Source organism: Daucus carota, chromosome 9 (assembly GCF_001625215.2).
Source record: "Daucus carota subsp. sativus chromosome 9, DH1 v3.0, whole genome shotgun sequence".
NCBI lineage: Eukaryota > Viridiplantae > Streptophyta > Magnoliopsida > Apiales > Apiaceae > Daucus > Daucus carota.
Genome location: NC_030389.2, coordinates 26717566 through 26745357, shown reverse-complemented (window position 1 = coordinate 26745357; position 27792 = coordinate 26717566). Strand labels below are relative to the sequence as shown.

Genomic DNA, 27792 nt, shown 5'->3' with positions numbered 1-27792 from the left:
ATTGTTAATTACGTGTAGAAATTTATTTTCATTTTTTCACCATGAATTATAGTCCAATTTCGCAATTTTATATATTAATATTGGTATTACATCAAGATTATTATAATATAAAATTTATTTTATCCTACAAATATTAAATCATTAATATACTTTTTATAAACAGCCACAAAATTATTATACTCTACAAATATTAATATTAAATTATTAATATAATTTTAATAGGCCGCCGCAACGCGCGGTTTCTCAACTAGTTTTACCAAAAAATGGGGTTCACGGAAGTTTCAAGAGCATCTTCAACCATTGAAAGCCATTAGCTAAAAAGTGAGTTGGCATACTAAAAATAAAAAAAAATTGGCCAACAGCTTGAAAAACTGAATTCCAAACATACTCAGCTGTTATCTACTCCCTCCATCCCCTTTAATTCTATACACTTTCCTTTTTTGGATGTCCCACTCAATTCTATACATTTCAAAACTTTCCCAAAATAGTCAAGTTTTATAATATAAAAACCTCATCCACCCACTACTTTCAACTACTTTTTCAAATCTATCAATTATATATTGATGGGTCCTACTACTTTACCCACTTTTCTTTCTCTTTCTTCCTACTTTACATTACTTTATACACTTTTCTTAGTCTCCGTGCCCAATGCATATGTATACAATTCCGAGGGACGGAGGGAGTATAATTTTAGCCAACCTCATATGATGGATGGCTAAATTTGGCGAAGCTCTACAGATCTGCAAGAAATCTGTTGAAAGATTGCACATCATTTATTACCATACTGAACTAATATATTCAATTTTAAAATCTAAAATATTAATAACATACTATTTTTAAATTATAGCCAACTAATATAGCCAATACTGTTGAAGCAAATGCCTTACAGGTTCAGCAAATTTTACATAATGTCTTATATGTCTCATTTAGCCCACGATTATAACCAACGCCGTTGGATATGCTCAAAGATGTTAAAATGTAGAGTACCGTAATCAAAACCAGTGATTTCTTAAAGTGTTACTCCGGTTACTTTCAAACTTAATTTCAAGAGTTATAACTTCCGTCCTAAATTTACAAGGCCAGGTATATATTTTTCTGCTGTAAATATAATTACAGAATACATAGGACTTAAATTATACACCTTCGAAGTTTGTTGAAGTCATCAACTTGAAGAATAGAAATTGAAAGCCAGACTATTTCCAAACCGTGACTGCTTGATTATTTCATTATCCTCTCTGGGTTTGGGCAGCTTCGACGTACTGCTCTGCAAGTTTCTTCACTTTCTCACCTTCCTTGATAAGAAAATTTGCATTTTTGTCTTTGTGGTGATACTTCATAATTTTTTCAGTTGTCTTCCCGACAGCCCATCGGTACTGTTCAACATTGATTACACCACTTTTGCAGAGAGGTCTGATGTGCTCTTTTATATAAGCTTCTACCTATAGCCAAAAAGATATACAGTGTCAGATGCACAAAATGTACAGCTTCCGAACACACAACAAAAGCTCAGGCACCTCCAAAGAAACAATAATTTGTAAAGAGTAGTTCATGATCTTGCACACTAGCTTGTTTAGTACCTTCTTATGAACAGAATTGCAGCCATCTTGCTGCTTTCTGCTATCTGTTTTCTCCTTTATAATTACGCATTCTCGGGATTGCTTGGACTCATATTCTACATCGCCAACAACAGCGGTCAGTGCCTGGTTTCTCGCCAAAGCCTTTTTCTCGTCAGATGCTTCAAGAGTTTGACTCGATAGATTGTCTTTATTATTATCAGGGACCAAGTTTGTGGCTGTTAAATCATAAGGCTTCATACAGACACTTTCAGGAAACTTTGTGATTAAAGGTTCTCTGTCCGGGCCATATAACTCTTCACATTCTGCAAGAGAAAGCTCTTCACCTTCATCAAGTAAAGAACTCTGAGGATCAGACCTGTCCGCCTTACCACTAATAATTAAACTCCCAGTGCTTGTTGTATCAGCTCGGCTGTCAATACAATTGGAAGAATTATCAGGTTCCCCAGCAATTACTGGCTTTTCTATATTATCCAATTTCACAGTATCATTTGGTCGGTCAGAGTCAATAGTGGAGAAAACCACTTTCAATTTCGGTTCTTCTGCTTGCGACTCAGATCCTTTTAATGTACTAGCACCAATGAAGTCTTCATCTTGCAAATCATACTCAAAATCACCATATATATCCAGTTCAGGTTCAGAATCAATTTCAAATACACTATCAGGTCCCTCGTGTACAAACCTTTTTGAATCATCAGCTTTCTCTATTTCCTCTAATTGACGATGTGGACTACTTGGTGGGGAATCGGATAGAAGCCCTGCATTTCTTAATGCCTCGTCAACAGCCAAGCTGGTTGAACAATCAATGGTAGATTTCACCAATCTATCAGCAGAAATTTCTGGAACTGGATTAGAGATAGACTCCATTGCTTTACTAGACAAAGTACTCTCAGATCTATGTAACAACTCCTGGGAACATAGATTTACATATACTAGCTTGCTGTTTGACCTGTTAGCAACCTCTTTTTCGATATTAACTGCATCTGCCACAGCCAACTCGATTTGGGCAGTTCTGCGATTGACTGGCATATTTGTTTTTCTTAGAAAGTGTTCGGTTAGGCGGTAAAGTTGAGCCTGCATGACAGAGGTCCAGCAAGTCATATGCAGCCTATATGAATTTCATAAAATTAATGATACACACTTGCTAATATTCATGATAACAGTCCATGATATTACAAGGTCGAAGACAGATATGCTACTACTCTTCAAGTTTGCTCACATGAGGAAAGTATTTTAAATTTCTTCCTGGAGCATGAATTGATTTGTCTATATGGAAAAAACAACTTTTATTGCAATAAATAACAATAAGGATGTATAGGTTCAAGGTGGTGTTCGGTGGAGAAATAGAGAAGCAAGAAGAATACTGACAACTTGACAATTGACTCGAGTAAAATGAAAGGACTAGTATGGGTGATTATATTATATAGTAATACTTTTGCTGATAGTCCACGTGGTAGCAAAGTGGATGGCGGAAGCAAAGAAGAGAGAAGAGAGCAAGGAAATTATTGAACGAGTGAAAACACAGAAATTATAAGCTACTTTCCTGCCATTCTCTGACTTGTGATTAACAGACCAAGGACCTTGTCACCAACTTATTTTAGATGTAACAAATTATATTTTTAAGGAATCCAAACAATTATCTAATTTAAGACATGGATAAAGACAATATATTCTTCCACATAAGTGCATATACTTGGACTACATTTCTATCGTGATTAATAAATTTGAGAGGTCATTACTATTTCCTCAGGCTACTCCTCATCACAGAAACACATAGAAATCTGATGGTTGAATATATCATTCTGAAGGACAAGGCCTGTCCTACAATTCTCAAAGAGTTTAACTATTACCTGCCTAATTGATAGGGGAATTTTATTATGACGACTGACTGCCAATACTGGCCGCATATCTCTTGGTAACTGAGCCTGATCAAATCATCATAAAACAATAAGAAAGGTTGCATAGATAAGTGGACTGTAAGAAAGAGTATATAAAAATTGACATACTAATAAAGGGTGCTGTCCTTTGAGCACAGCAGTGTCATCTTGTTCTTGTAATGCATTATTTCCTGCTACTGCAGCTTTCCGTGCAAGAAACTGCTGGGCCCATTTTCTTTTGTCAGTATGCATATCATGTTTTCCATTTGGATCCTTCTGGGATTGGGAAGCAGCTATTGTAGGAATCGATGACCCAACTGTACATCTATTTGACTTTGATTTATGGGAAGGAACTTCACCTTTCAAAGTTGGAACAATAGATGTAGTAGCTGCAATATTAGGCGGAGGAACTTTCATCTGTGAGGCACTAACTTCTGTAACCAGAGTTTCCAAACAGTTGTTTCCGTAACCCGAAGTCAGAGGATTTTCTGTAGATCTAACATTTTTATTCTGTGCAGCAATAGCAGCAGCTTTCAGTGTTGACACAGGTTTGATGTCCTCCTTCCGAGGAAATAGAGATGAATCAGCTAAATATAATCGTGATAGGATAGAACTTGAACCAGCACTTTCATTTTTATGTTTGATTTCTGTTCTCTCTGGACTCTTCCTTAACAGGTTGAGGACAGATTTCAACGTCTCAATTTTTTCAGGCTTCGAAATTTTTGAGCACCGATACTTCCAAAATTCAATGTCACAATCTCGGGTCCAAGCCCTACGCCTCCTCCCCCCCATACCATATATTTTTTTGGTTAAATTTTCACGTATTTTTCCCTTTTGAAGTAGTGACTTTTTGGCCTTCATATCCACAGGCAAAGAATTTTTTGATTCAGGCACCTGTCCAACCACAGCAGCCCGAAAAGCCGTTAAAAGTTTTGGATCAAAATGGTTGTCTCCAAGCTCTTTGGATGTTTTGTTTCGGACAGCATCTCTGATTTCTTTTCTTAGCTTTTGAACTAAGATAGAAGACTCCTTGTCCTCAGTAGGTCGCCTCAATATTTTTTTTACCCTCAAGCCAGCTGCATTTTCTCGGCTCCTAGAGGAAGTCTCTGCAAGTCGATCCGTCTCGCGAACTATGTCCATTATGCTAGTAGTTGCTGTCTGCATGGTAGAATTTGCTATTATTTTTTTATTTTGCGAAACAGTAACACCAGATGCCTTTGGAGTGTTTTTTTTAACACACTCATCAGCATGATCGTTTGCATGAATCTGTTGCATGCTCCCCTCAGCATTGACTTTCTTTTTTGCCGTTTTAGCTTTAACTTCTTCGGTACCTCTGTAAGCGCAGCCACATTGAAGTTGCAGTATAATCAAGAAACTCATAAGACCGAAGAGAAAAATATACTAAAGATCATAGCAACTGCAGCTAATATTTCTTCGTGCATTAAATACCATTTAATCTTGTTCGAGATAAAGTGATAAACTATGATCTACATAAGCCCTCCTAACACCTTAAGGTTTTAAATCAGATGCAAGTATATAGTTGATTGATACATGAAAGTCCAGAGGTAGTTAATAAGCAAATTACCTCCAATCTCTATTCTTTCTCTTTGTACCAAGACTTCCATTAGCATCCTTCTTCATGGTCTCATCCGCTGAAAGCATTTCAAATGGGCGCAATAAGCACCTAATAAAATAACAATCAAATTTAAAATAGTATGGAAGTGCTTTATAAACATTGACTAGTTCTGGTGTTTATCTAGTCATGCATGGCTTAAATGTACCTTGAAGTGGGCATTCTTTAACAGTGTCACCTATACCCACTTGGTTGTCAGCTTTAGCAACAACGATTAGTAAGAGAGGGCGCAAATGCAGAACTTTCAATAATCTATCAACATGAATTTGAAAATACTGCAAACTTTTCCTAACAAAACAAATAAGAGCTCACAGATAAACCAACATAAAGATTCATACCAGATCTAGGAGTTGCTTTACTGCAATGTTGATCTAGTAACTTGCTTATAGAAGTTACAGATCCATTAGGTAGTGCACTCATTCCTTCATCACCAAAAGCAGATCCAGAAATTGAAGGTAACATGCCTGATGACTCTTGTAATACAGCCAATTTATGTACCTCCGCCACTGAATTTGGTCCAACACTATGCCTGTTCTCTAATGGTGTTTCCAACTTCTGCTCGTTAACCAAAGAACTAGAAAGAGATGAATGCATTTTCACATCCTCCGGTATATTTGAACTTGCAAAGACCTTAGTCCTTTCTTGTTCTTCAGTTTCTTCAACTGCTACTGTAGCAGATTTCCTTCCAGCATCAGCAACAGAATCTGACACTTGAGTTGGTGCTTTTATCTCGCACATTTTCAAAGACATGGTTGTTTCCGACAACTGCTTGTTAAAGAAAGAACTAGGAAGAGATGCATGCATTTTCACATCCTCGGGTATATTAGAACTTGGGAAGACTTTTGTCATTTCTTGTTCTTCAGTTTTTTCAACTGCTACTGTACCAGACTTCCTTCCAGCCTCAGCCACAGAATCTGACAGTTGCCATGGTTCTTTCATCTCGCACATTTCTACACTGGACATGGTTTGAAACTTTCTCTTAGTTTCTTGCTTCCCTTCAAGCATCGACACAACCAAAGCTGTTTCTCCAGCATCAGCAACAGATACTACTAATTTTCCTGACAAACCAGGGTCAACAGGACATTGATCGCTAGAATTTTCTGAAGCACATTGGTTGCTTGGCCGACCCAATAAAAGTTCATCTGACCTATGTTGCACCGTACACCTGCATCGTTGTAGTGTGTGAGATAAGAAACAGTTCAGAGCTACAGTGCTGACAGTGCTGACAGTTAAAAAATGGATTTAAGAATGAAATAAATCTGAACCGAGAAAGGGGATCACCCACTTATCAATTAACTTAAAGCGACTTAATAATTTAGTACGATTATCTCATTCAACAATTATTAGCAATTTTGTTGAGGACATTGTTGGCTGCATTTAGTATGGCCTTCTTAGACACATCTCCCACCTGAGAAGGATCCTTAGTGAGTTGCCCACAAATTAATTTTTATAATATCAAATTAACAATGCAGCTAAATATATAATTTATTAAATTATAATATATTAAATAATTTAGAATAAGAAAGGTAAACTTATGTCAAATACAGAAATTAAACTTAAAAGAATGACTAAAGTGAAATTATTACAGAAAAAATATAATTAATACTTGGAAAATGAGATGACGTGTGTTTAAAAAATAAGGTAGGGTAATTTGGTAATGATTGCATAAAGTAGGGTAGATTACGAAACTGAACCTGAAACTAGTGTAATATTGGAAAGGAGTCGGGATGCATATTCTATAACAATAACAGAATTTCGAAATTCTTCTGGAAACTTTTAGTTTTATCAGAAGTCAGATTTATCCGGAGCTTATAATTCAATAAAGAGTATAGGGAAGGTATTATGGGAATTGATAAAGTGTTAATTAATATATAAAGTACCACAAGTTATAATTAAATAAAGTGTATTGGGAAGGTCTTACGGGAATTTCTAGAGTCTTAATTAATAATCAAAGTCACTGCTGGAAACTATTTATATCCCAGCCTCTTAATTTGCCAAGGAACTATTCATTAAATATTTCCTTGTAATCAGTTTCTCTTTCAATTCCTATTCTCTACTAATTACTTGGAGGCATCAGCTGGTCAGAGTTAATTTGATTCATTAGGATTCTGCTTAAGTTGAGATAATGGAGGTAGGTGGAGATCGTAAACCTGGCTCAATTGGAATCATCCAACGATGATGATGAAGAACGAAGAATCTGAGTCTAGAGAGTACATTTAACAATTTATTTTACAATCGAAATCCTCGACATGAAGCACCAGTTCGATAAAATCAAAGGATCCAGAGTTTGGAAGTTTAAAAGCTGAAGAATTTGCGAATTGACTACACACTGTGGGAGAATATTTGAGTTTAAAGAAGTCGCGGACAACATGAAGGTGAAATTAGTAGCCCTCAAAGTGAAAGGAAGAGCTTTTGCTTGGTGGGAACATCTGAGATTAAAGAGGAAAATACAGGGGGAAAGTAAAACCACTGTCTGGGAGGAAAAAGAAGTTAAAAGAAAATTATCTGCCAACAAATATGTGCAAACTATGTGTCGGCGGCTTCCAAAAAAGGGTGTTAGCCCTGAATATCCAAATTTGGGGGCTTAATGCCCCAACTATCAACATACCGGACATATGGCCATGGTTACCATTTAGTGACGCTCACCGTGAAGCGTTTAAGTTAAAAAAACAAAACCCTAAATCGTGTAGCGTTTAAGGTTTTTATTTTATTTTTAAAAACAACAAACGCTGCTTGCAGTAGCGTTTATGCATCTGTTAATACATCCAATGCTTGTGCTCATGTGACACCTCACCTCCAAACAAACTGAAAACGCTATTTAATATGGCGTTTTGGATCATTTGTTTCTAACTAAAACGCTACTTGGTTTAGCGTCTCTATGTTGTGATATTTTTTATTTTGTTTAATTTAATTTTTTAAACTGGTTTCTCGTCTTTCGTGCCTTCGGCCCTAAAGCCTCGAATTAATTAGGGTTTAGGCTCGAGTGTTTAGGGCTTAAAGGCCCTAAACCCTCGATCCTAAACCCTAATCGTCAGCCGATTTAATTTAAAGTATAAATTAATAAATTAATTATTCTAAAACCCAAACATAAACCCTCAATGTTAACAACTGTTAATTTACTTTTTTAAACTGGTTTCTCAGCTTTCGGGCCTTCGGCCCTAAAACCTCGAATTAATTAAGGTTTAGGCTCGAGTGTTTAGGGCCTAAAGGCCCTAAATCCTCACTCCTAAACCCTAACCGTCGGTCCATTTAATTTAAAGTATAAATTAACCATGCTAAAACTCAAATATGAAACCTAAAATATTAACGACCGTTAATTTACGTTCCAATTATTACTTTATTAAGGGTTACCAAAATTATTTTTAAAAAAGAAAAAAGAAACAAAAGTAGATAGCCTTGGGCTTGGGGTCTAAAAGTTGTAAACGCTAAACGCATTAGCGTTTTAGCGTTCCTCCTTATATATAAAACGCTATTTGTAAAACGTCTTTATATATCATTTGAGGGCCATTTTTACAAAATTTGTTATTCAGGGCATTAAACTCCAAAATTGTGTTATTTGGGCCCTTTTTTATGCAAATTTGCGTCGTGGCAGGTCTGCTGATGATAATACTGAAGAGGTCTCAGCTAGTATCTCGAAATGAATTATCTGAAAGTGAAGAACAGCTGGTCGCGATATCGGGGAGGAATGCATTTGAATATTCAGGAAGCACTACACCTTCATACAGTTGGTCAGTTTCAGAAGCTTACCAAACAGCTTTGGCTGTTGAAAAATGCCAAACCAGGGTGGATAAGTCTAAATTTTGTACTATTAAGAACCAAGACATGAATGCCAACCAGCATTTAAACACTGACAATCAGGCTAGAGGTTCTCAAGACACAACTATGCCACGAAAGAATACTTCTAAATCTAATACCACGGAAAACAAGAGCAAAGGAACTTGATTAATTGCTTTAAAATGATAAAAACCAGGCATACTTCAGCAGCTTGAAGGCGAGAACGAGGAAAACAACTCATGATTAGTGGTGGAAAACATAGTCAGCTCTGAATAAGAGGAAGAACCGTTGTATGACAGTGAGCCGAAAGAAAATAATTTGTATAAAGAGGTTGGGGAGTCCAGAGTAATACGCAAAGCCTTGTTGCTGCCGAAAGAAAACTGGCTGCCTAACTTCTTACACACTACGTGCACTATTGAAGGTAAGATATGAAAGTTAATCGCTGAAAGTGACAGTTGCAAGAATGTCATTTATCGTGAAGCAGTTGATAAAATGCAGTTAAAACAAGAAAAGCATCCAAAACCATACAAATTATCATTGTTCAAGGGAAACGAGGATTCTATTAGTACTCATCGCCTCATTGTCAATTAGACCTAAATACTTTGATAATGTTTGGTGTGTAGTCAAGATGGATGCCAGTCACATACTCCTTGGTATGCCATGGCAATATGACCACAATGCATTCATATTACTTGTACATTCTGGAAGGATAATTTGAAGCGTATCTTAGCACCAATGAAAGAACAAGCTTCTACCAAAGGAGATAAAAATGATGGCGCAAACATGGTGTCCAACACAAATCACATAGAGAAAGTTAACTCCAAAGAAAGATGACATGTGACGGACACGCATGTGCATGGACAGCCGTCCAATTAACAAGAAAACTTAAGTATCAATATCCGATTCCACGGGGTGAGGGTTTATTGGACCAGCTAATTGGGGCGAAGATATTTTCGAAGATTGATCTTCGCAGCAATTATCAACAGATTTGCATAAGTTGGGAGATGAGTGGAAAATTGCATTTAAAACATAAGATGGGCTGTACGAGTAGTTTGATGCCATTCGATTTATCCAACACACGTAGTACATTTATGGGTGTCATTAATCTTGTCTCAAAACCATTTCACAAAAGATGTGTTATAATCTTAATTTACAACCCCTCCCTTGACGCTCACAAACAAGATCTTAAAGAGGTGTTCAACAGTTGAGACAAGAAAAGTTGAAAAAGTGTAATTTTAGGGAGCATAGTGTGTTGTTTCCAGGGTACATCATATATGATAAAGGAATTAAGCTGGATCAGACTAAAGTCACACCTCGAACTCGAACAATTCACGAGATACACAAATTTCACAAATTGGATTCTTTCTTGTTGTAAATAATTTAATAGTATTTGAATTGTTTTTAAATTATTTAAAATTATTATTACTTGCTAGTAGGATAGGAATAGGTTATCAATTGTTTTAAGCATACAAAAAAGCAAGTTCATGTGTTAAAATATATATAACATAGAATTCTTTCTGCACATCAATTTTTTCCAATGATCCTTCACAAAAGAACTACATGTGGTAGTTAAACAGGGCATTACTAATAAGCTGCTCATGATGAGTACAACAAAAAACAAAGACGCTTCTTGCCACCAAAGTTTCTGACAGTGATGATAAAGCTTCTCAGGGGGTGAACACGGAGAGGTTCTAGGAGGAAAGAAAAAACATAGGCACACGGCAGATGTGTCGAGGAAACCATGGCACATGTGGCCATGGGAGAAATTTAATAATAGAATTATTGGTGAGAAGTACCTCATATGTAGAGAAGTCCCCATATAAAAAAAGGATCCAAAAGGTTGTAAGTTGATGAGAAGTGCATCAACATCCAACTCTGACAAGGTCTTTGAGGTGGATTGCGAATTTGCGATACATCAAAGGTGGGCATAGGGGCTATCCTAAGTCAAGAAGATCCAACTTTGATAAGGTCTTTGAGGTGGATTGCGATACATTCTATCCTAAGTCAAGAAGGTCGTCCTATTGCTTTTTACAATTTACAGCGAAAAACTTAATCGCTCACGCTGCCAATATTCAACATAGAGTTCTATGTTGTTTTTTCTGCACTTAAACTTAATTCATCCTTACTTGGATCATGAAGCCTTGAAATTCATGTAGAGCCAACAACATATAAGTCGAAGGCATGCCAAGTGGGTCAACTTCTTACAATGGTTCACTTTCACTATCAAGTATAAAGCTGACATTCAAAACAAAGTCACAAATGCTTTAAACATGAAGTCTTCATTCCTAACGTAATGAGAGTTGAGATTGCAAGGTTCAACACAAGTTCTTTGGGTCGGATCTTCAAGCAATACTTCAAATTGAGTATCCTAATTACCAAGATCAAGGTGGTTTTCTTTTCAAAGGATTACAACTTTGTATTCTTGATGAGAAAAATTAGTGGCTACAACAATTCTTTAGGTCACTTCGAGCAAGTCAAAACAATTTCAATAATCCAAAGCAAGTATTTTTGGCCAAAATTAAAAAAGGAACGTCACTTGGCATGTTGAAAGGGGTGATGTTTTTCAAAGATCAAAGAGGGGGTACATAAAAATGAACAAATTCTATCATAGTAGTGGTTGATCGATTATCAAAAATGGCGCATTTTGTTCATTGTCAGAAGGCAATGAATGTTTCACATGTTGCCGAACTTTATTTCAAAGAGATATCTTGTTTGCATGGTGTTCCTCGCTCCATAACGTCCAATCAAGATGCTAAGTTTATACGACATTTTTGGAGGACCTTGTGAAAGAAAATTGGAACTAAACTGCGTATCAGAGCTCACCATAAAACAGATGGTCAAACATAGGTGGTAAATCGCATTTTGGGTAATTTGTTATGTCTTGATGGAATGAATGACGGAATGATGGGGACAAACCTAAACAATGGGGTCATGCGAGATGCGAGATACTGAAGAGAGTAAATAATAATGCTTAAACAATGGGGTCATGCGAGATACTGAAGAGAGTAAATAATAATGCTTACAAGGTGAAACTTCCACCGTTCCAGGTCACCTGTTATATGACTAAAACTCGAGGAACGATTTTTCATGTAATGGGGGAAGATAATGCAGATTATACAACAATAACAGATATATTGGGGATTCTTCTGGAAATTTTTTGTTTTATCAGAAATTAGAATTATCTTAGAACTTATATTTAATTAAGTGTATTGCGAATGTGTTATGGGGAAATTGCTAAAGTCTTTATTAATATTCTGAGTGCCCTAGTAATGCACTGATGAATGGATATTCTCCTAAAATTCTCTATCATTTATCAAAGTTTGCTCTGTCTAATCCTTATAATCAATTTCTCCTTCAACTCCTATTCTCAACTGCTAACTTGGTTGAATCAATGCTTACTTGGTTGAATCGGAGTCCCAACTGGGAGCATGCAACATGTAAACAATTTGTGCTAAATATTCAGATACCTTAGTATTACCTTGGGCATAACCATGAGTTCTCACATGTGCCTTCAGTATCAAATCCAACACAGAAAGCATGATACCTGAATCCAACAAGGTCAAAAAACCATTAATGTATCTTTAAGAAAGTACAAACAATTAAAGATTTAGTAGATGTTAATGTACCTCTTTAACAAAATAATAGGCACGTACATATATTGTGCTAACAAATACATAATATGCAAATACAATACCATGTGTGTGTGTGTGTTGATGATATTACATTTTAGGAAAATTTCTAAAGTGAGTTGGCATTCAACAACATGCTTTATAACAGCCAGACTCTGACTAGGAGGAAGAGGTTTTGAATAATATTTCTTGTATATTACTTGTGGTTGTTTATCAAGTCAGAAACTCGAAACAGTATCAGAAAGTCCAATTAAAAAATATCTTAAAACAATGTCTATCTGAATCTGCTGAATTTCTGCCAATTGAAAAGATGTTCAAACTCAATTCATCTAGTCGCTCATTTTTGTTTGTTAAGACAGGGAATAGGTTCTACATAGCTTAGGAGCCAGTTAATTACTAGTCAGGAAGTCACAATAATTAGACTAAGTAGCAGATATGCACTATCAATGTGACTACAAAATAAAATCGTATGAAGTATCATAAATGCCAAATATCTTTCAGGTTAACATTGATATCGCAATTTTGCTCAACAAAGTGCCCTCCCCACCAATTTTATCTGAGATAATAAATTTTAAAGAACGTACTGAGCTTTAGGGCGGGAACCAAGTTAAAAAATCCACAAATATTAGGGAATAGTTGCTATGAGTAACCAGCATAGCAGGCCATTATTGAAGCAACTTAAAAGAGATAAAGATAGACATTTACCATAAATCACATGAATCACAAGCAATTGATGTATCGAAATCCAAGCCTTCTTCAACTGATGCTGACATACTTCTGACTTTGCAGCCATCTCCATCCAAACAGACAACTGCCTAAAAGATGACAGTTTACAGAATTTACTAAAAAGGTAATGAGAGCAAAATAATCAACATAATTTCATTTGTCTTTCTCAATTTATCAATAAGAAAAGGAAGTATTGCATTTTTTTTCTTCTTTTGTAATCCTCAACAAGTGACAATAGAAAAGAAATTTTTCTCAAACATTCACATTACAGTCATTCACATCCAGCAAGGGATATAAATTGGTTTTGTAACTTTCAGTAGAAAGGATTGGGTTTGGTAAATAACTATAACTTAAGACTCCCTTTCTTTTATTTACTAATATTCCCCCCTAGATAGAAAAGATACTCTCACACCCTTCCTTTCTTCACTTCCAGTGACAAAACATGGGAGTACAGCTTGGAGAGAAACTTGACCCTATATCTTCTCTCCAAAACAGAACCATGCCAGTAAATCCAACATGGTAGCTAATTAAGGAATTCAGTACTGATAAATGATAATATTCAGAATCACTATAGCTACAAGGATTTTTTCCCCCCAACTTGGACTGTTAAGACCACCAAAGGTCTCACACTAGAGCCTTTTCTGTGATCCTAAAGTTAAAGCTTTAGTTTTTCTCTTCACAATCTGAAACATGTTCTCATTTAGTTGCCAACCCGGCCAAAGAAGGCTTTTATGCTCTTTTTTTTTATAGTTAAAAGGAGTATTTGACATTTGTACTTGTGTATAAACCAAGTAAATAAGACCCCAAGAGGAGGCCTTTCTTGATAGTCATGACTTCACATAAATATATGGATTGCCTTGCTAACTTTTGTAGAAATTGCAAGGTACTCACATTTTCATCAATATAGTATGATGGAAAAGATAAAGTGTTATTTTTTCCTTCAATGCACCAGTCATCATCTCTGCACATTTGACATAACAAACAGGTGTAAACCACAAACAAAAGCAAATGACAACAAAGATGTCGTAAAGATAAATATTTCACTTCGCAGGTCTCTCTAATCTATATTTGTCTTAAAAGGAACAGGTATATTAAGCAGCTTAATGTATATCAAATTCGAGGGCTAAGTGAAAAATTGCATTAGAGAATATGAACAAATTTGAATGCTGTCCAGGAACAAGCGAACATCAGTCACATCACAGTTCATGTTAGGAAGCCACTAGAATACAGCTTAAGAACTTAAATTTTTACTGTCAGCTCTAGGTAATATAACAAGAAACAAGTTCTTTCCACGTATGGTGCTGCATTTTAAGAAAATGTAATTGCTTGATATATTACAGAATGCAGTTCAGGAAAACAAATATGCATTTAAATGTTTTCCATTAAATATGACTAAACATTCGTGAGATGTAAGCCCATTCTATGGAAATGCCAAACACTACTAAATTACTCCCTCCGTCCCATCCAATTTTTCACGCTTGAAATTGATGGCTTGGCATGCATTTTAGGGCTCACGTAAAGTATAGTTCCATAACTTATTTCTAGAATTTTCTTTTTCTTAATAAAAATTTAAAGATTAAACTTTTGTTCAGAAAAAGAAAATTTTGAAAATAAGTTATGAATCATATTTTATATGAGCCTTAAAATGTGTGTCGAGCCCTCAGTTCCAAACATGAACAATTGGATGGGACGGAGGGAGTAGTAAATAAGCAAAATCCCATAATATGTGACATCTCTGACTTCCTGAACATAGACATAATCTTCACAGCACGTGGAAAAAAAATAGAGTTTTTTCACAACTGGATGACTGGGATTTGATACAAAAGCAAATAAACAATTTGAATAGATTTGAAACTAGGCAATGATAATCCGTTATACAGATCACAGTTCTTGGTGGGAATTTACTGTCTAGTGAACTTCAATAAACGGTGAGGCAATAAACAGGGTCCCAAAGAACTTCAACAATTTAATTAGGCTACAAATTGGGTTCCATTATTAAAGTCATCAAATTCCTCTACTAATGTATTCAGATGTTATACTAATTTAATTGATAAACTTGTTATTGTGTTACAATTCGATCTATAACAATAAGTTAAAACTAGAACAATTTATTTTTCAGCTCCTTCCACATCACGTCCAATGTCAGATCACCAACCTCCGGAATTTTCATTTTGAATATATTTACTAAGAATGAAAGCATCTATAGGCAATATGCACTAAATTCTGAAACCAATTGAAGAAAATCCGGTATCCAACCTAATCATAATTACAACCACCAAATCTACCATGAAGAAAATAACATGTACGAGTTTAGAATATACTAGCAAATAAAACACAAATAACCTCCTTATAGATACTTGACTAGAGCAAACACCAGCACCACATTTTTAACTATCATACCAGCATACCTGTCACCATCGGCTTCTAATACATTTCTAAATAATTTACAGTCTTCAACTAGCATATTATCCTTCGAGATGGTAAATTTTGTTATTTGTCTCAATATTACAAAAGCGCGTTTGAGTATCAAGAGTTGCATATGGAAGTCATTCTTGCAAAATATAATAACATATAGCACATGCCTGGATTGCAAGTCCTCATCAGTGCTGTTATTTCCAATGGTATCATATACCTTCAAGCCAGACAAAGTAAAAGCAAAAGGGTGAGAGATCAAACACTTGTTGTAGGACATAGTATTAAAGTTGTCGAGGAACACCAAATGAAGTTGGTTTTAAGGTAAGAAAGTAACATGTGGTACAGTAGACTGAGTGATTTTTTTTTTCCTTTTTTGCTAAATTGCATAAGTTTTATTACTTACAGGCACACAAGTAATCAGTTGAAACTCATTCTGGCACAGTGGACATAAATTTGTAATGGTAGCCCAGTTATCAATGCATGAAAAACAGTACCTGCAGTCCCACATTTTTCACAGGTGAGAAACTAGACACCCTATGTTAGGGCTGTAAATGAGCTAAAACAAACACAAACTGCTCGGTTTTTGGTTAGGAAAAAGCTCGGTTCGGGTTCGGTTCAATTCATAAATGAGTCGATCTTGAACACAATATTACAGATCGATTTATATATGAGCCAGACATGATTACAGTGTAGTTCGACTCATGAACAAGTTCATGAACAATTTAGATCAATAAGTTCGTGAACATGCTCCCGTTATTGATTAGATAGTAGTTCGTGAACAAGTTCAATAAAAAATTAAGCTTGTTTTATATGTCCACAATCCAATTATTTATTTAAAAAAAATTAATGTCAGTATTAGCTAGACTACATTATTTAATAATATATTAAATGTTATATGAGAAGCATTTCATTCTAAATAATTATAACATATATCATAATTAATAATTGACTCAGTTGTAAACACACATATATAATATTGGAAACCAATTGTTACAAAATCTCGACTGGTACATTTTAAAATCAAATATTTACAATATTCAAATTTATTTACATTAATAAGATACAAATTATATTTTGTTTGGATAGATAAATTGAATTTTTAATTATAACTGCATATATGTCATCAATATCTTAGTGATATAAAACAATCTGGAATTGATCATGACTTGTTCGTCAAAATAAATGATCATTGTTTTTCAAAGATGTGCGAGAAAATCAGTGAACATAGATGCTCATGATCATTGTTCATGATGTCTGTGCAAGAAAGTTCGCAAGCCAATTTCACAAGTAATGTTTATAATTTATTTATGAGATTAAAACCATGAACATACCCATGAACTCGTGAACAATATTAATGATTTGTTAGGAGTACAAGCTTGTGAGAAAACTCATGAGACATGTTCGTGAACCATTCGTGAGCAACAGTTTTCCTTAATGAACCAAACTCAAACAAATTATATAATTCAATTGAAGCTTAAATTCGAGTTTGATTCTTTTTTGACAAATGATACACGAGCACTCTAGGGTTCAGGTTCCGCTCGGGTCATTTACAGCCCTACCCTATGTTATCTTAAAAATGAGATCAGGAAGAAATATATACCAGTGTTGACAGCAATCCAGAACTCCCCTATCAATGACAATATCCATGCATATTCCACATTTTTCACCTTCAAGGGCTGAATTATCCTGGGTCATTTGATTCGGATGACATGAATAATTACAAAAAAGAAACCAAAACAATTCTATGCCATTGTACATATCACACAGCATACAACAATAAAACCTGGAGGAATGTAGAAATTATAAGTTCCTCCAAACTTGACAAATTCAAATATAAGAATACTTCAGAGGCCGTAAACAAAATCTGAAAATCCTATCATTATTCATATATTTGACATTCTATTAATCATAAACCTTACCACCCAACACAACATATCAAAATTGCTACTTCCCGTTGTTTAAACAAATCATAACTCACATTTTAACGACAGAACTGTTTTTAGATAACGAAATTACAGTTTCAATATATTCGGAGGAAGTAAGATACCAGCACAAACTTGTATTCAACACATCCACTTGGTAAAGAAAAAATAACTAACTTCCATTTCAATTAAAACATAAACAGTAGAACCTCAATAAGTTAAAGATGGATAAAATAATAACCCACAATAAATTAATAATTTGAACAGATTTCTGTGCAGCTATTAATTTAAAATGTACATATACATAAAAGGAGTGATCTTACAACATTACTGTCACCAAATCCGAAACTATCTTCGTCTTGAAGCTCAATAGCATAATCCAACTCCATAATTGATTTACAATAACACCTGCAAGGCTGCAACTACAAACATATATGTATATACATATATACAAGTTAATAATACTGGAAACAGTTATGTATTAGATGGGTTTCACTGATATCTAATACTTCGTGAATCTGTGGGTAACTTGGAGAATGATCGACCCGGGTGATGATGATTGTAATTTTAAGAGAGGGCTGTGTTTGGTTTGATAACAATTTAACTTGTATTTTCTTTTATATTTTCTCTTCGATAGTTCGATTAGAATTGTAAAGAATTTTTCCCTAAAGTTCAAGTTTATTCGATTTAATAATTGTATATATGCATATAAATAATATTGTCAAAATCGTTAATCGGATCTAATGTATCGATTTAAGATTAATCGATAAATCGGGAATTAATTGGAACATTAATAAATGTATTTTAATCATATATTTATACTCTCATGAAAAATATTTAAATCAAAATCTAATTTTGAAAACATCAATTTAAATATCCGATATCAAAAATTATTATTTTTTAATAATTAAAGGGGATACTTCACACTATTTTATCTTACCTTATATAACTTCAATGTAATCGAGTTCATCAGTTATATGGACTGTCGAATACAACTTTAGTAACCAATATTGTCTGGGCTTAGAACAATTACCGATTTTAAATTTAAAAATATATATTTATGTAATAAGACAGAAATCAGTTTAAAATTAAAAACAAATCAGAAACTGATTTAAAGACAGAAATTAGTTTGAGATATTTTTTTCAGTAAATTAATTTTTTTAACTTATTTTATAAAATTACCCTTAAGACTTCACTTATCCATAAATAATTTTTTTTTAATTATATTTTAATGGGCAATACTACGTACCTATAGATCTTGAAAAGGCTTTATGACAGTGTACCACAGCCTGTTCTTTGGAGATGTTTAGCAACGCGAGGGGTTCCAGCGGTGTATATTCGATCCATACAGGATATGTATTCAGCGGTGGGAACATGTGTTCGGACACCTGTTGGGGATACTCAGTATTTTCCAGTTGAGGTAGGGCTTCATCAAGGGTCAGTATTAAGTCCTTTGCTTTTTATAATGATTTTGGATGTGATTACTCGGGATATTCAGGCTCCTATACCTTGGTGTATGCTTTTTGCCGATGATATTGTATTAATTGCTGAGTTTCGGAACGATGTTAATATAAACCTAGAACGGTGGCGTACATCGCTGGAGGGTTATGGATTGCGTCTGAGCCGTTCCAAAACTGAGTACCAATGTGCCAATTTCAGTGAGGAGGTTCATGAGGAGGATGTAGCTGTATGTATCGGGGGGCCCGTGTCCCACAAACTAATACATTTAAATACTTGGGTTCTATCATTCAAAGTAATGGTGATATTTCGGCGGATGTGACTCATCGTATTTTGACGGGATGGCTTCGTTGGAGTGCTGCTACTGGTGTGTTGTGTGATAAAAGTGTACCTTTGAAGTTGAAGGGTAAATTTTATCGAGTGGCAATCAGACCGTCATTACTATATGGTTCTGAGTGTTGGCCATTGGGAAAGGCTCGGGAACGTCGACTAGAGACAGCAGAATTGCGTATGTTGCGTTGGATTTGTGGTAACACTATGACAGAATTGCGTATGGACATGTTCGGCGTAAATGTAACTCAGCCCCGGTTCGAAGGGTTGAACGCATATCGGTTCGGGGAAAGAGGAAGAGAGGTCGGCCCCGTCGGACGTGGTCTGATCAATTGAGTTTGGACTTGGGAGCCCTAAATCTAACGGGAGATATGACATTAGATAAGAATGACTGGCGACGGCGTATTAGAGTAGTTGAGACTCGGTTTAGTGGCTTACAGGGGTTTTGAGTGTTCTGGTGTTATGCTTTTAGGACAAGGCTCAGGTGCAACGGCTCAGATCATTCATGGACAGATGCATTGCTGATAGAGGTGAGTCCCATGTGTTAGAAATCATGGGCCAAGGTATAATTTACTTATATTTCACACGAAACTTTGTCTTGCACTAAGCCGGGGGTCTCACGAAAACAGTCTCCTTACTCTAAATGAGTAGGGGCATGGTCTGCGTACATTTTACCCTCCCCAGACCCTGCTCTAAGCGGGATATACTGGGTTTATTTGGTTTGGTTTGGTTTACTACGTACCCCAGATTTTTTTTATCAAATGATGTGACACGAGTGGATGATTGTAATTGGATGATTGATGTATATACTGAAATTACACACCTAGAGGGGGGGTGAATAGGTGTTATGGCTAATATACCCGATTTTTAATGTTACCGAATAATTAATCTGTCAATGACAGCCTGCTGTTAATTTTCAGAGTAAACAGTTAGCCTGCTAATAAGATAAATGCAATGCAGATAATGTAAAGCAGTATGCTAGCAACACCAAGAATTTTAGCCAGGTTCGACCCCTAACCCTAATGGTCTACGTCCTGGTCCCCTACCAACTGGTAAGAGATTATATTATTAATCAATAATATCAACGATTACAAGATTCAATAATATAACTCCCTTTCTCCCTTGTTCCTGTTATCAGCCTGCTGAAACCCCTGAACCACGAACCAAAAGCCTACCAAGACCTATACTTCCCAAGTATATTCTCCAAGCTAACTAGTCCCCTTGTTCCCTTGTTTCACAAGCTCGATACACAGCAACAAAACATTACACCTTGAACAATACAATGAATGAGTGTAATACAACCGAAACTATGAACTCTCAATATAGATATATATGCAAATATATGTACTAGAGCTCAACAAAAGATTTAGCAATGTAAAGAGTTGTATTTCAGAAAGCTTGGTGTGTTCTCCTTGTTGTCAAAACCGAAACCACACTCAAGTTTATATACATCATACCAACGGTCATAATCCAACAAATTTCCAACGATCTTGGTAACAACCTCACGTTTAAATTTGAATTGTATGATGAACGTTTGAATGATATATGTTTACTGAGTAAAAGATAAATCACGTTTGAAATCATCTCAGTAAAGACATTTAAACTAAAACCCGTTTGAAACAAAATAGGAGTTTGTTAAAGATAAGATCGATTTGAAATAAAATCTCCTATTAGTTAGGAAAACGTTTTTGAATGAAAACTCTTTATAAAACTGAGCTCTAATATTTATATCAGATATATATAAATATTAGAATCCTTACAAAGTCGTTTCCTATTAAATCTCCTTGAAAATAGACTTTGATCTTTATCCGATTGTTTCTCTGTTCACGCTGTTAGCCTGCTGATAGCTTGTAAATATCCCTGTAAGCTTGCTGACAGCTATAATCATGCTAACATCCTGAAATACTGTTAGTCCGCATAGACAACCTTTGATAGCATGCTAACACATATCAGTTTCATGTTATTAGCTTGCTGTTAGTGTCATCATCAAAACCTTGAGAGTATCAATCTCCCCCTTTTTGATGATTACACTATATTAGGAAAAGTAATAAACTCCCCCTAAATATAGCAATCTAATATCACTAAACTTTAACAATTACCACAGAGAATATAATCTAACAAATATCTAATTCACAGATATGCATGCAATATTAACTAACACAGAAACAATTAATCAAAGCAAATTGCATAGATACTTAACCAGGATAAACCACCTGGTATCCAACAAAATTATCCAAACACAAACCAAGTTAACTCAGGATAAACCACCTGAGACCAGCAAATTCAAATCCAAACCAACCAACAAAAACTTAGTCTTTAAAACAAATTAAAACTTAGGGCCAATGTACTTAAGCAGATTAAACAAACTTAAGTAAAGTATTATTAATTTCCTAATTTCCTCCCCCTTAATCATTAAAAAGGTTAGAAAATCAGGTTCCAGCCTTGTCCTGCGCGTCCTTCTCCAGTCCATACTTCTTTGCAAGCTCTGCCGCAACCGCGTTCCTAGCCAGCATCTCTTCCCCTGCAGCAGCATACTTGGAATCTGTGCCAACAGCTTCCTTGAGCGCATCCATACATGTTCTAGGCCGTGGGCTATCAGTGACATCATCCTCTGAAGTGAACGTGGCCTTAACATCAGACGAACCCCCAGAGCCATACATCCTTTTGCAGAGCTCGTAAGCGAAGCTTCCAGAACTGCACTTTTCAGACGCAGTAGACGTGCGAGCACCAAACATCATATCCTTCCAAAAACCAACCTGGGAACCCAACTCAGCCATCTGCTCAGACAGCTGTTTCTGCCCATCCATCACTTCCTTGTGATTTGACCGAAGTTCATTCATGTAATCATGAATCTCCTGTGCAGAGATTCCCAAATCCACAACATTCACAGATTGAGCAGGGGGTGGGGGTGAAGGTACTTCAACAACCAACAAACCATCTTTATCCAACTTTAGATTTGACTGAGCCAAGAATTTGACATCAAGAAATTCTTTGGCCGTCACGCTCTCCTCATCAGCAAACGAAACCCCAAACCATTCAAAAACTCTTGTCAACAATAAACCATAAGGTAAGCCACCAGAAGACTTCCCTTCCACAGAATCAATCATATTTTTCAGAATCAAGTCTGGCAAATCAAACTTTCTCCCAGCCAGAATCATGGAAACAACAACAATATCCTGTGACGACAAATTGGACCTAGTACCTAACCTAGGACTCACATTCTCGATTGACAGCTTGAACAGGGCTTGTGCTAGTGGTACTAACTGTGTAGTAGATGGAAAAACACCCTCAGAAACACTTTCAAGACCAGTGATTATCTTCAACTGATCCTGATGAGAAAAACCCTCAATATTTTTCGGACCACGTTTGGTGTGAATAGACACAGTGGATGGTGGAACCCGCAAAATAGCACCCAAAAACATGGAAGATAAACATATCTTGACATCAGACACATATGACACATATTGATCAGACCCAGTAGATTGAAGATTTGCATAGAATTCGCGCACTAAAGCAGGGTAACACAACTTAGGCAAATCAACCAGAAAAGATTGAAACCCTAGATCCTCAAACAACTTAACAATCCCACAATTATAAAAGGCTTTTCCAGAAAGGGGCTTACCCAAGATAACCTTTCGGCCGGCGAGTCCTCGAACAGCTAACATCTCAGACTTGGGTTTCTTCTGAGTAGACTCGATTCCAATCTCATCTCGATTTACCCCAGAAATCTCATCACCGCTCTCAACAGTCACGAACTCTTCATCTTCCTCATCAACCAGCTTGCGCTTTTGAGAGACAGAGGATGGCTGAGGAGTGTGTGCCTTCACATTTGCTCTAGTCTTCTTCCTCATCGCTAGTCGCAGTCCGATTGATGCTATTGTGAAAACGAGAACCTTTCGAGCGAAGAGAGATAAAACCCTAACGTCTCGGGGAGGGTTGTATAAGTAGTTGAAGAGGCGTGGAGAAAGGATAGATTTTAACACTCTTTTAACAATTATCAGGGGATTATTTTTAGGAATAAAATTAAACGAAGTGATATTCCTAAAACAATTCATGTTAATCTATTAGCTCCCGAAAGATTTAAACCAATTAACCACTTATCACTTATCACATCTATATATATATCCAGTGTAACAGATTTGAATTTTAAACTTATCATAAATTACACAGATAAGCACATAATCACGTATCAAAATTCAACATAAAATTTCAACTTTCTAGACACACAACGGCAATATCATTTAAGAGCACAGATTTCAAATTAACACTTAAACTGACCGGCATGCAAAATAAATAAGAAGTATATAAGATACTAGGAGTAAGCTGATAGTACCCGGATCATGCTTAAGAGCCTGCTGACTGCACATCACACATGCCCAATTCCCTTCTTAGCACGACATAACGTTCTTCAGGAAGAGGTTTTGTGAAGATGTCAGCTAGCTGATCTGCTGTAGCCACAAAAATAAGCTTGACAGCACCCTTTGCAACATTATCTCTCAGAAAATGATGTCGAACATCAATGTGCTTTGTCCTTGAATGATTGACTGGATTTTCTGAAATGTTGATTGTACTTGTGTTGTCACAAAAGATAGGAGTTTGCTTGCATTTGATTCCAAAGTCCTTCAATTGTTGTCTCATCCATAGCATTTGAGAGCAACAGCTACCAGCTGCTAGATACTCCCCCTCAGCCGTAGATAGAGCAACTGAAGTTTGCTTCTTGCTTAACCAAGAAACTAAGCTTTGACCCAAAAATGCACAAACACCACTTGTACTTTTTCTATCAGTTTGACTACCTGCATAATCTGCATCACTATACCCAACAAGATCAAAAGCATTTGTGATAGGATAGAATAAGCCCAAAGTAATGGTTCCACTTAAATATTTAAATATTCTTTTAACAGCTTGTAAGTGAGAATCCTTTGGTTTTGCTTGAAATCTAGCACAAACACAAACACTATACATAATATCAGGTCTAGAGGCTGTAAGATAAAGTAAACTACCAATCATACCTCTATACATTCGAATATCAACATCTTTACCATTTTCATCTGCTGTCAGCTTGCTGACAACGCTCATCGGTGTTGATTTCGCCTTGATATTCTCATATCCAAATCTTTTGAGTAAATTCTTGATATACTTGGATTGATGCACATAAATTCCTTCTGGAGTTTGCTTAATTTGGAGCCCCAAGAAATAATTGAGCTCTCCCATCATGCTCATGTCAAACTCACTATGCATGCACTTTGAAAACCACTTACACAAAGAATCATTAGTAGATCCAAATATAATATCATCTACATATATTTGAACAACTAATATATCTTGACCTTTAATAATGGTAAACAAAGTAGGATCAATTTTACCTCTAATGAAACCATTTTTGATCAAAAACTCACTTAACCTTTCATACCATGATCGAGGTGCTTGCCTTAACCCATATAGTGCCTTCTTGAGCTTGTAGACACGGTTGGGATACTTTTCATCCTCGAATCCTGGTGGTTGCTTGACATAGACTTCTTCCTTTAGATATCCATTTAAGAATGCACTTTTGACGTCCATTTGATGTAGCTTGAACTTCTTGTAGCATGCAAATGACAAGAGCATCCTAATAGATTCCAATCTTGCAACCGGAGCATATGTTTGATCAAAATCAATCCCTTCTTGTTGATTGTATCCTTGTGCAACAAGTCTAGCTTTGTTCTGAGTGATAGTACCAAATTCATCAACTTTATTCTTGAAAACCCATTTGGTTCCAACAATTGAAGCATCCTCTGGTGGATCAACAAGTTCCCAAACATCACATCTTTCAAATTGATTGAGTTCTTCTTGCATTGCCATGATCCAATTTTCATCTTGTAAAGCTTCTTGAACATTCTTTGGTTCCTCTTGAGCTATGAAGGCAGCATAAGCGCAAATGTTGGCTTGAGCTTTCCTTGTCTTGATTCCAGCTGATTTATCTCCAATGATCAACTGAGGTGGATGATTCTTCACTGTTCTAGTTGATTTTGGTAGATTATGTTGAGCTATGACCTCTTCATTTCTTGTAGTCTGCCTAGGAGGAGTCTGATCAACAACATTTTGGTTTGCTGATGAAATTTGACCTCTGGATTCATCCAATGTAAGCTTTGACATCTTATCCAAGGTTTCCTCAAGAGATGGAGTGGATTCATTAGCTTTATTGCTTTCTGAAGTTGTGGCAGTTGACTTGTCAGCTTGCTGATTTCCAGTTTCCTTCACTGTCAGCTTGCTGCCAGTACCTGTACCTGCACATTATTCCTCATCCCTTGCAAGATCATCAGTAGACTCTTGAAATGAAACATCAATAGACTCTTCAACAGTATGTTTAGCAAGATTATACACTCTATAAGCACGACTTGTTAAAGAATAACCCAAGAATATAGCTTCATAAGATTTAGAGTCGAATTTACCATCCCTATCAATGGTTTTGAGTACGAAGCACTTAGATCCGAAGACTTTGAAGTAGCTAATGTTAGGCTTCTTTTTCCTTAGCAATTCATAAGGAGTCTTGTTGAGAATTGGCCTGATAAGCACTCTGTTAAGAACATAGCATGCTGTGTTGACAGCTTCTGCCCAAAAGCTTCTTGGCAGCCTGCTCTCCTGCAGCAATGTCCTAGCTGTTTCTTGTAAGGACCTGTTCTTACGCTCTACAACTCCATTTTGCTGAGGTGTACGAGGTGCTGAGAACTCATGTGAGATTCCTCTTTCTTCACAATAAGTAAGGAAGTCTTTTTGGAATTCCCCACCATGATCACTTCGAATACCTACAAGTCTTGTATCTAGCTTGTTCTCAAGCAACTTGATTAGTTTCTCAAATTCACTAAAAGCACAATCTTTAGTACGCAAGAATAATACCCAAGTGAATCTAGAATAATCATCAACAATAACAAAGGCATATTGTTTACCTCCAATACTCTTATAAGCTTCGGGACCAAAGAGATCCAAGTGTAGAAGCTCTAAAGGTTTAGAAGTAGATACCATTTTCTTTGCCTTATGTGGAGTCCTTGTTTGCTTTCCTAATTGACAAGCAGAACATGTCTCCATCTTGACATACTTAAGCTTTGGTAGTCCTCGAACAAGCTTCTTTGCTGACAGCTTGCTGAGATGATCCATATGAGCATGTCCAAGCCTTCTATGCCAAATTTCTGGATTATTATCCACAGATGCTAAACAAACACCTGCCTCCTGTTCTTCAAAGTTCAAAACATATATATTTCCTTCTCGTTTTGCAACTAGAGGAGTTTTGTTAGCACCAACAAGTATAGTACATTCATCCTTACCAAAGTTAACAATATGACCATCATCAAATAACTGACTTATACTAAGCAAGTTATAAGTAAGACCTTTAACATATTGTACCTTGTTGATAGAAATGATACTATTACCTATAGTTCCTTTGCCAAGAATAGGAAGAGTTTTGCTATCACCGATTGTGACACGACCACCCTTCTTCATCTTCAAGCTTAGAAACTGAGATTTGTCTCCACTCATGTGCCTAGTGCATCCACTATCCAATATCCATTGATTTGGCTTTACTTTAGACACGAGACAAACCTACAAAACAAACACAAACAACTCAACGTTTTGGTACCCAAATTTTGTTGGGTCCAGCAGTGTTAGATGATAAAACATATAGAACATTTAGTTCAGATTTCTTGATCCACATTTGGACCACTTTAGAACTCTTCTTCCATGTTCTGCCAGTCTTATCAGCATACTGTCTAGGAGCTGTCTTCTGTCTGTTTGTGTTGTCAGCATACTGTCTGTGAGCTGACTTCCCTCTCCAGCTTGCTGATTGAGTATTCTTCATTGGACAATTGTTAGCAAGATGGCCCTTCTTTCCACACTTGTGACAAGTCACCCAAGGCATGGCATAATTGTATGGAATGCCATTCTTCCCTTCATATCTCATTGATGATGTGGATGTAGAAGCTGCACCAATGCCTCCTTTGTCATGAGAACCTTTAGCTTGTTTCATTATAGATTTGAGACTTTCTTCTCCTTGAACAAACTTTCCCATGGCTTTCTGAAGATCTTTGACTTCTTGCTCCAATGACTTGATCTTTTCAGCTTGAATAGAGATTTCGGCTAAGCTTTGGGATTTGCTTAACTCGAATGCCTCCAAGCTTGCATCCTTAGCTTTAAGATCTGCTCTCAGCGAGCTGAGTTCCTTCATAAGTGTATCATTCCTTCTTTGGATTTGCATGTTGTTCCCTTCAAGTTGTGAGATCTGTTCCTTGAGAGTAGCAATGATTCCACTACTAGCTTTGGCACTCTTTTCATTCAAGAAATCACCTATGACTTTCTTCAAATGAACATTTTCTTTCTCGAGCTCATAGTTCTCATTCTTTAGATCAATGAGTTCCATAATTGATAGACAACTCTTATCCTGCATGGTTAGTTCACAAGATGTTGTATCAATAGAATGTAATTCAG

General features: G+C 36.1%; 2 protein-coding genes across 5 annotated transcripts; one reads left to right on the top strand and one right to left on the bottom strand.

Moving 5' to 3' along the window:
• Window positions 1-989: 989 nt before the first annotated feature.
• On the bottom strand, window positions 990-18205 carry LOC108202616 (uncharacterized protein At4g10930). Of its 4 annotated transcripts, XM_017371094.2 has the most exons (14): window positions 17874-18205; window positions 17229-17314; window positions 16032-16122; window positions 15796-15845; window positions 14105-14174; window positions 13193-13302; window positions 12337-12402; window positions 5423-6249; window positions 5233-5283; window positions 5037-5103; window positions 3581-4784; window positions 3425-3499; window positions 1578-2648; window positions 990-1439 (listed from the first exon to the last, which is right to left on the bottom strand). In XM_017371094.2, exons 1-14 carry the CDS (start codon window positions 17937-17939, stop codon window positions 1227-1229), a joined length of 4047 nt encoding a protein of 1348 aa, XP_017226583.1. In that variant the 5' UTR covers window positions 17940-18205; the 3' UTR covers window positions 990-1226. The 4 variants fall into 4 exon arrangements, with proteins under 4 accessions (XP_017226583.1, XP_017226584.1, XP_017226585.1 ...); XM_017371095.2 differs by lacking the exon at window positions 5233-5283 and having other exon boundaries at window positions 17874-18204; XM_017371096.2 differs by lacking the exons at window positions 16032-16122; window positions 17229-17314; window positions 17874-18205 and having other exon boundaries at window positions 13193-13298.
• A 699-nt stretch (window positions 18206-18904) lies between these two features.
• On the top strand, window positions 18905-19674 carry LOC108201354 (uncharacterized). The gene is made up of 2 exons (XM_064085280.1): window positions 18905-19237; window positions 19408-19674. The coding sequence occupies exons 1-2, from the start codon at window positions 18905-18907 to the stop codon at window positions 19672-19674; spliced, it is 600 nt and encodes a 199-aa protein (XP_063941350.1).
• Window positions 19675-27792: the final 8118 nt, after the last annotated feature.

Excerpts from the sequence above, each read along its gene's own strand:
- LOC108202616 (XM_017371094.2), bottom strand. The coding sequence starts at position 17,939 with ATGGAGTTGGATTATGCTATTGAGCTTCAAGACGAAGATAGTTTCGGA. Across the intron at positions 2,649-3,424 it reads TTCCCCTATCAATTAGGCAG|GCTCAACTTTACCGCCTAAC; the intron begins GTAATAGTTAAA and ends TCTGTCATGCAG. Across the intron at positions 1,440-1,577 it reads GCAATTCTGTTCATAAGAAG|GTAGAAGCTTATATAAAAGA; the intron begins GTACTAAACAAG and ends TTTTGGCTATAG.
- LOC108201354 (XM_064085280.1), top strand. The coding sequence starts at position 18,905 with ATGTATTCAGCGGTGGGAACATGTGTTCGGACACCTGTTGGGGATACT. Across the intron at positions 19,238-19,407 it reads TTCATGAGGAGGATGTAGCT|TTGAAGGGTAAATTTTATCG; the intron begins GTATGTATCGGG and ends GTACCTTTGAAG.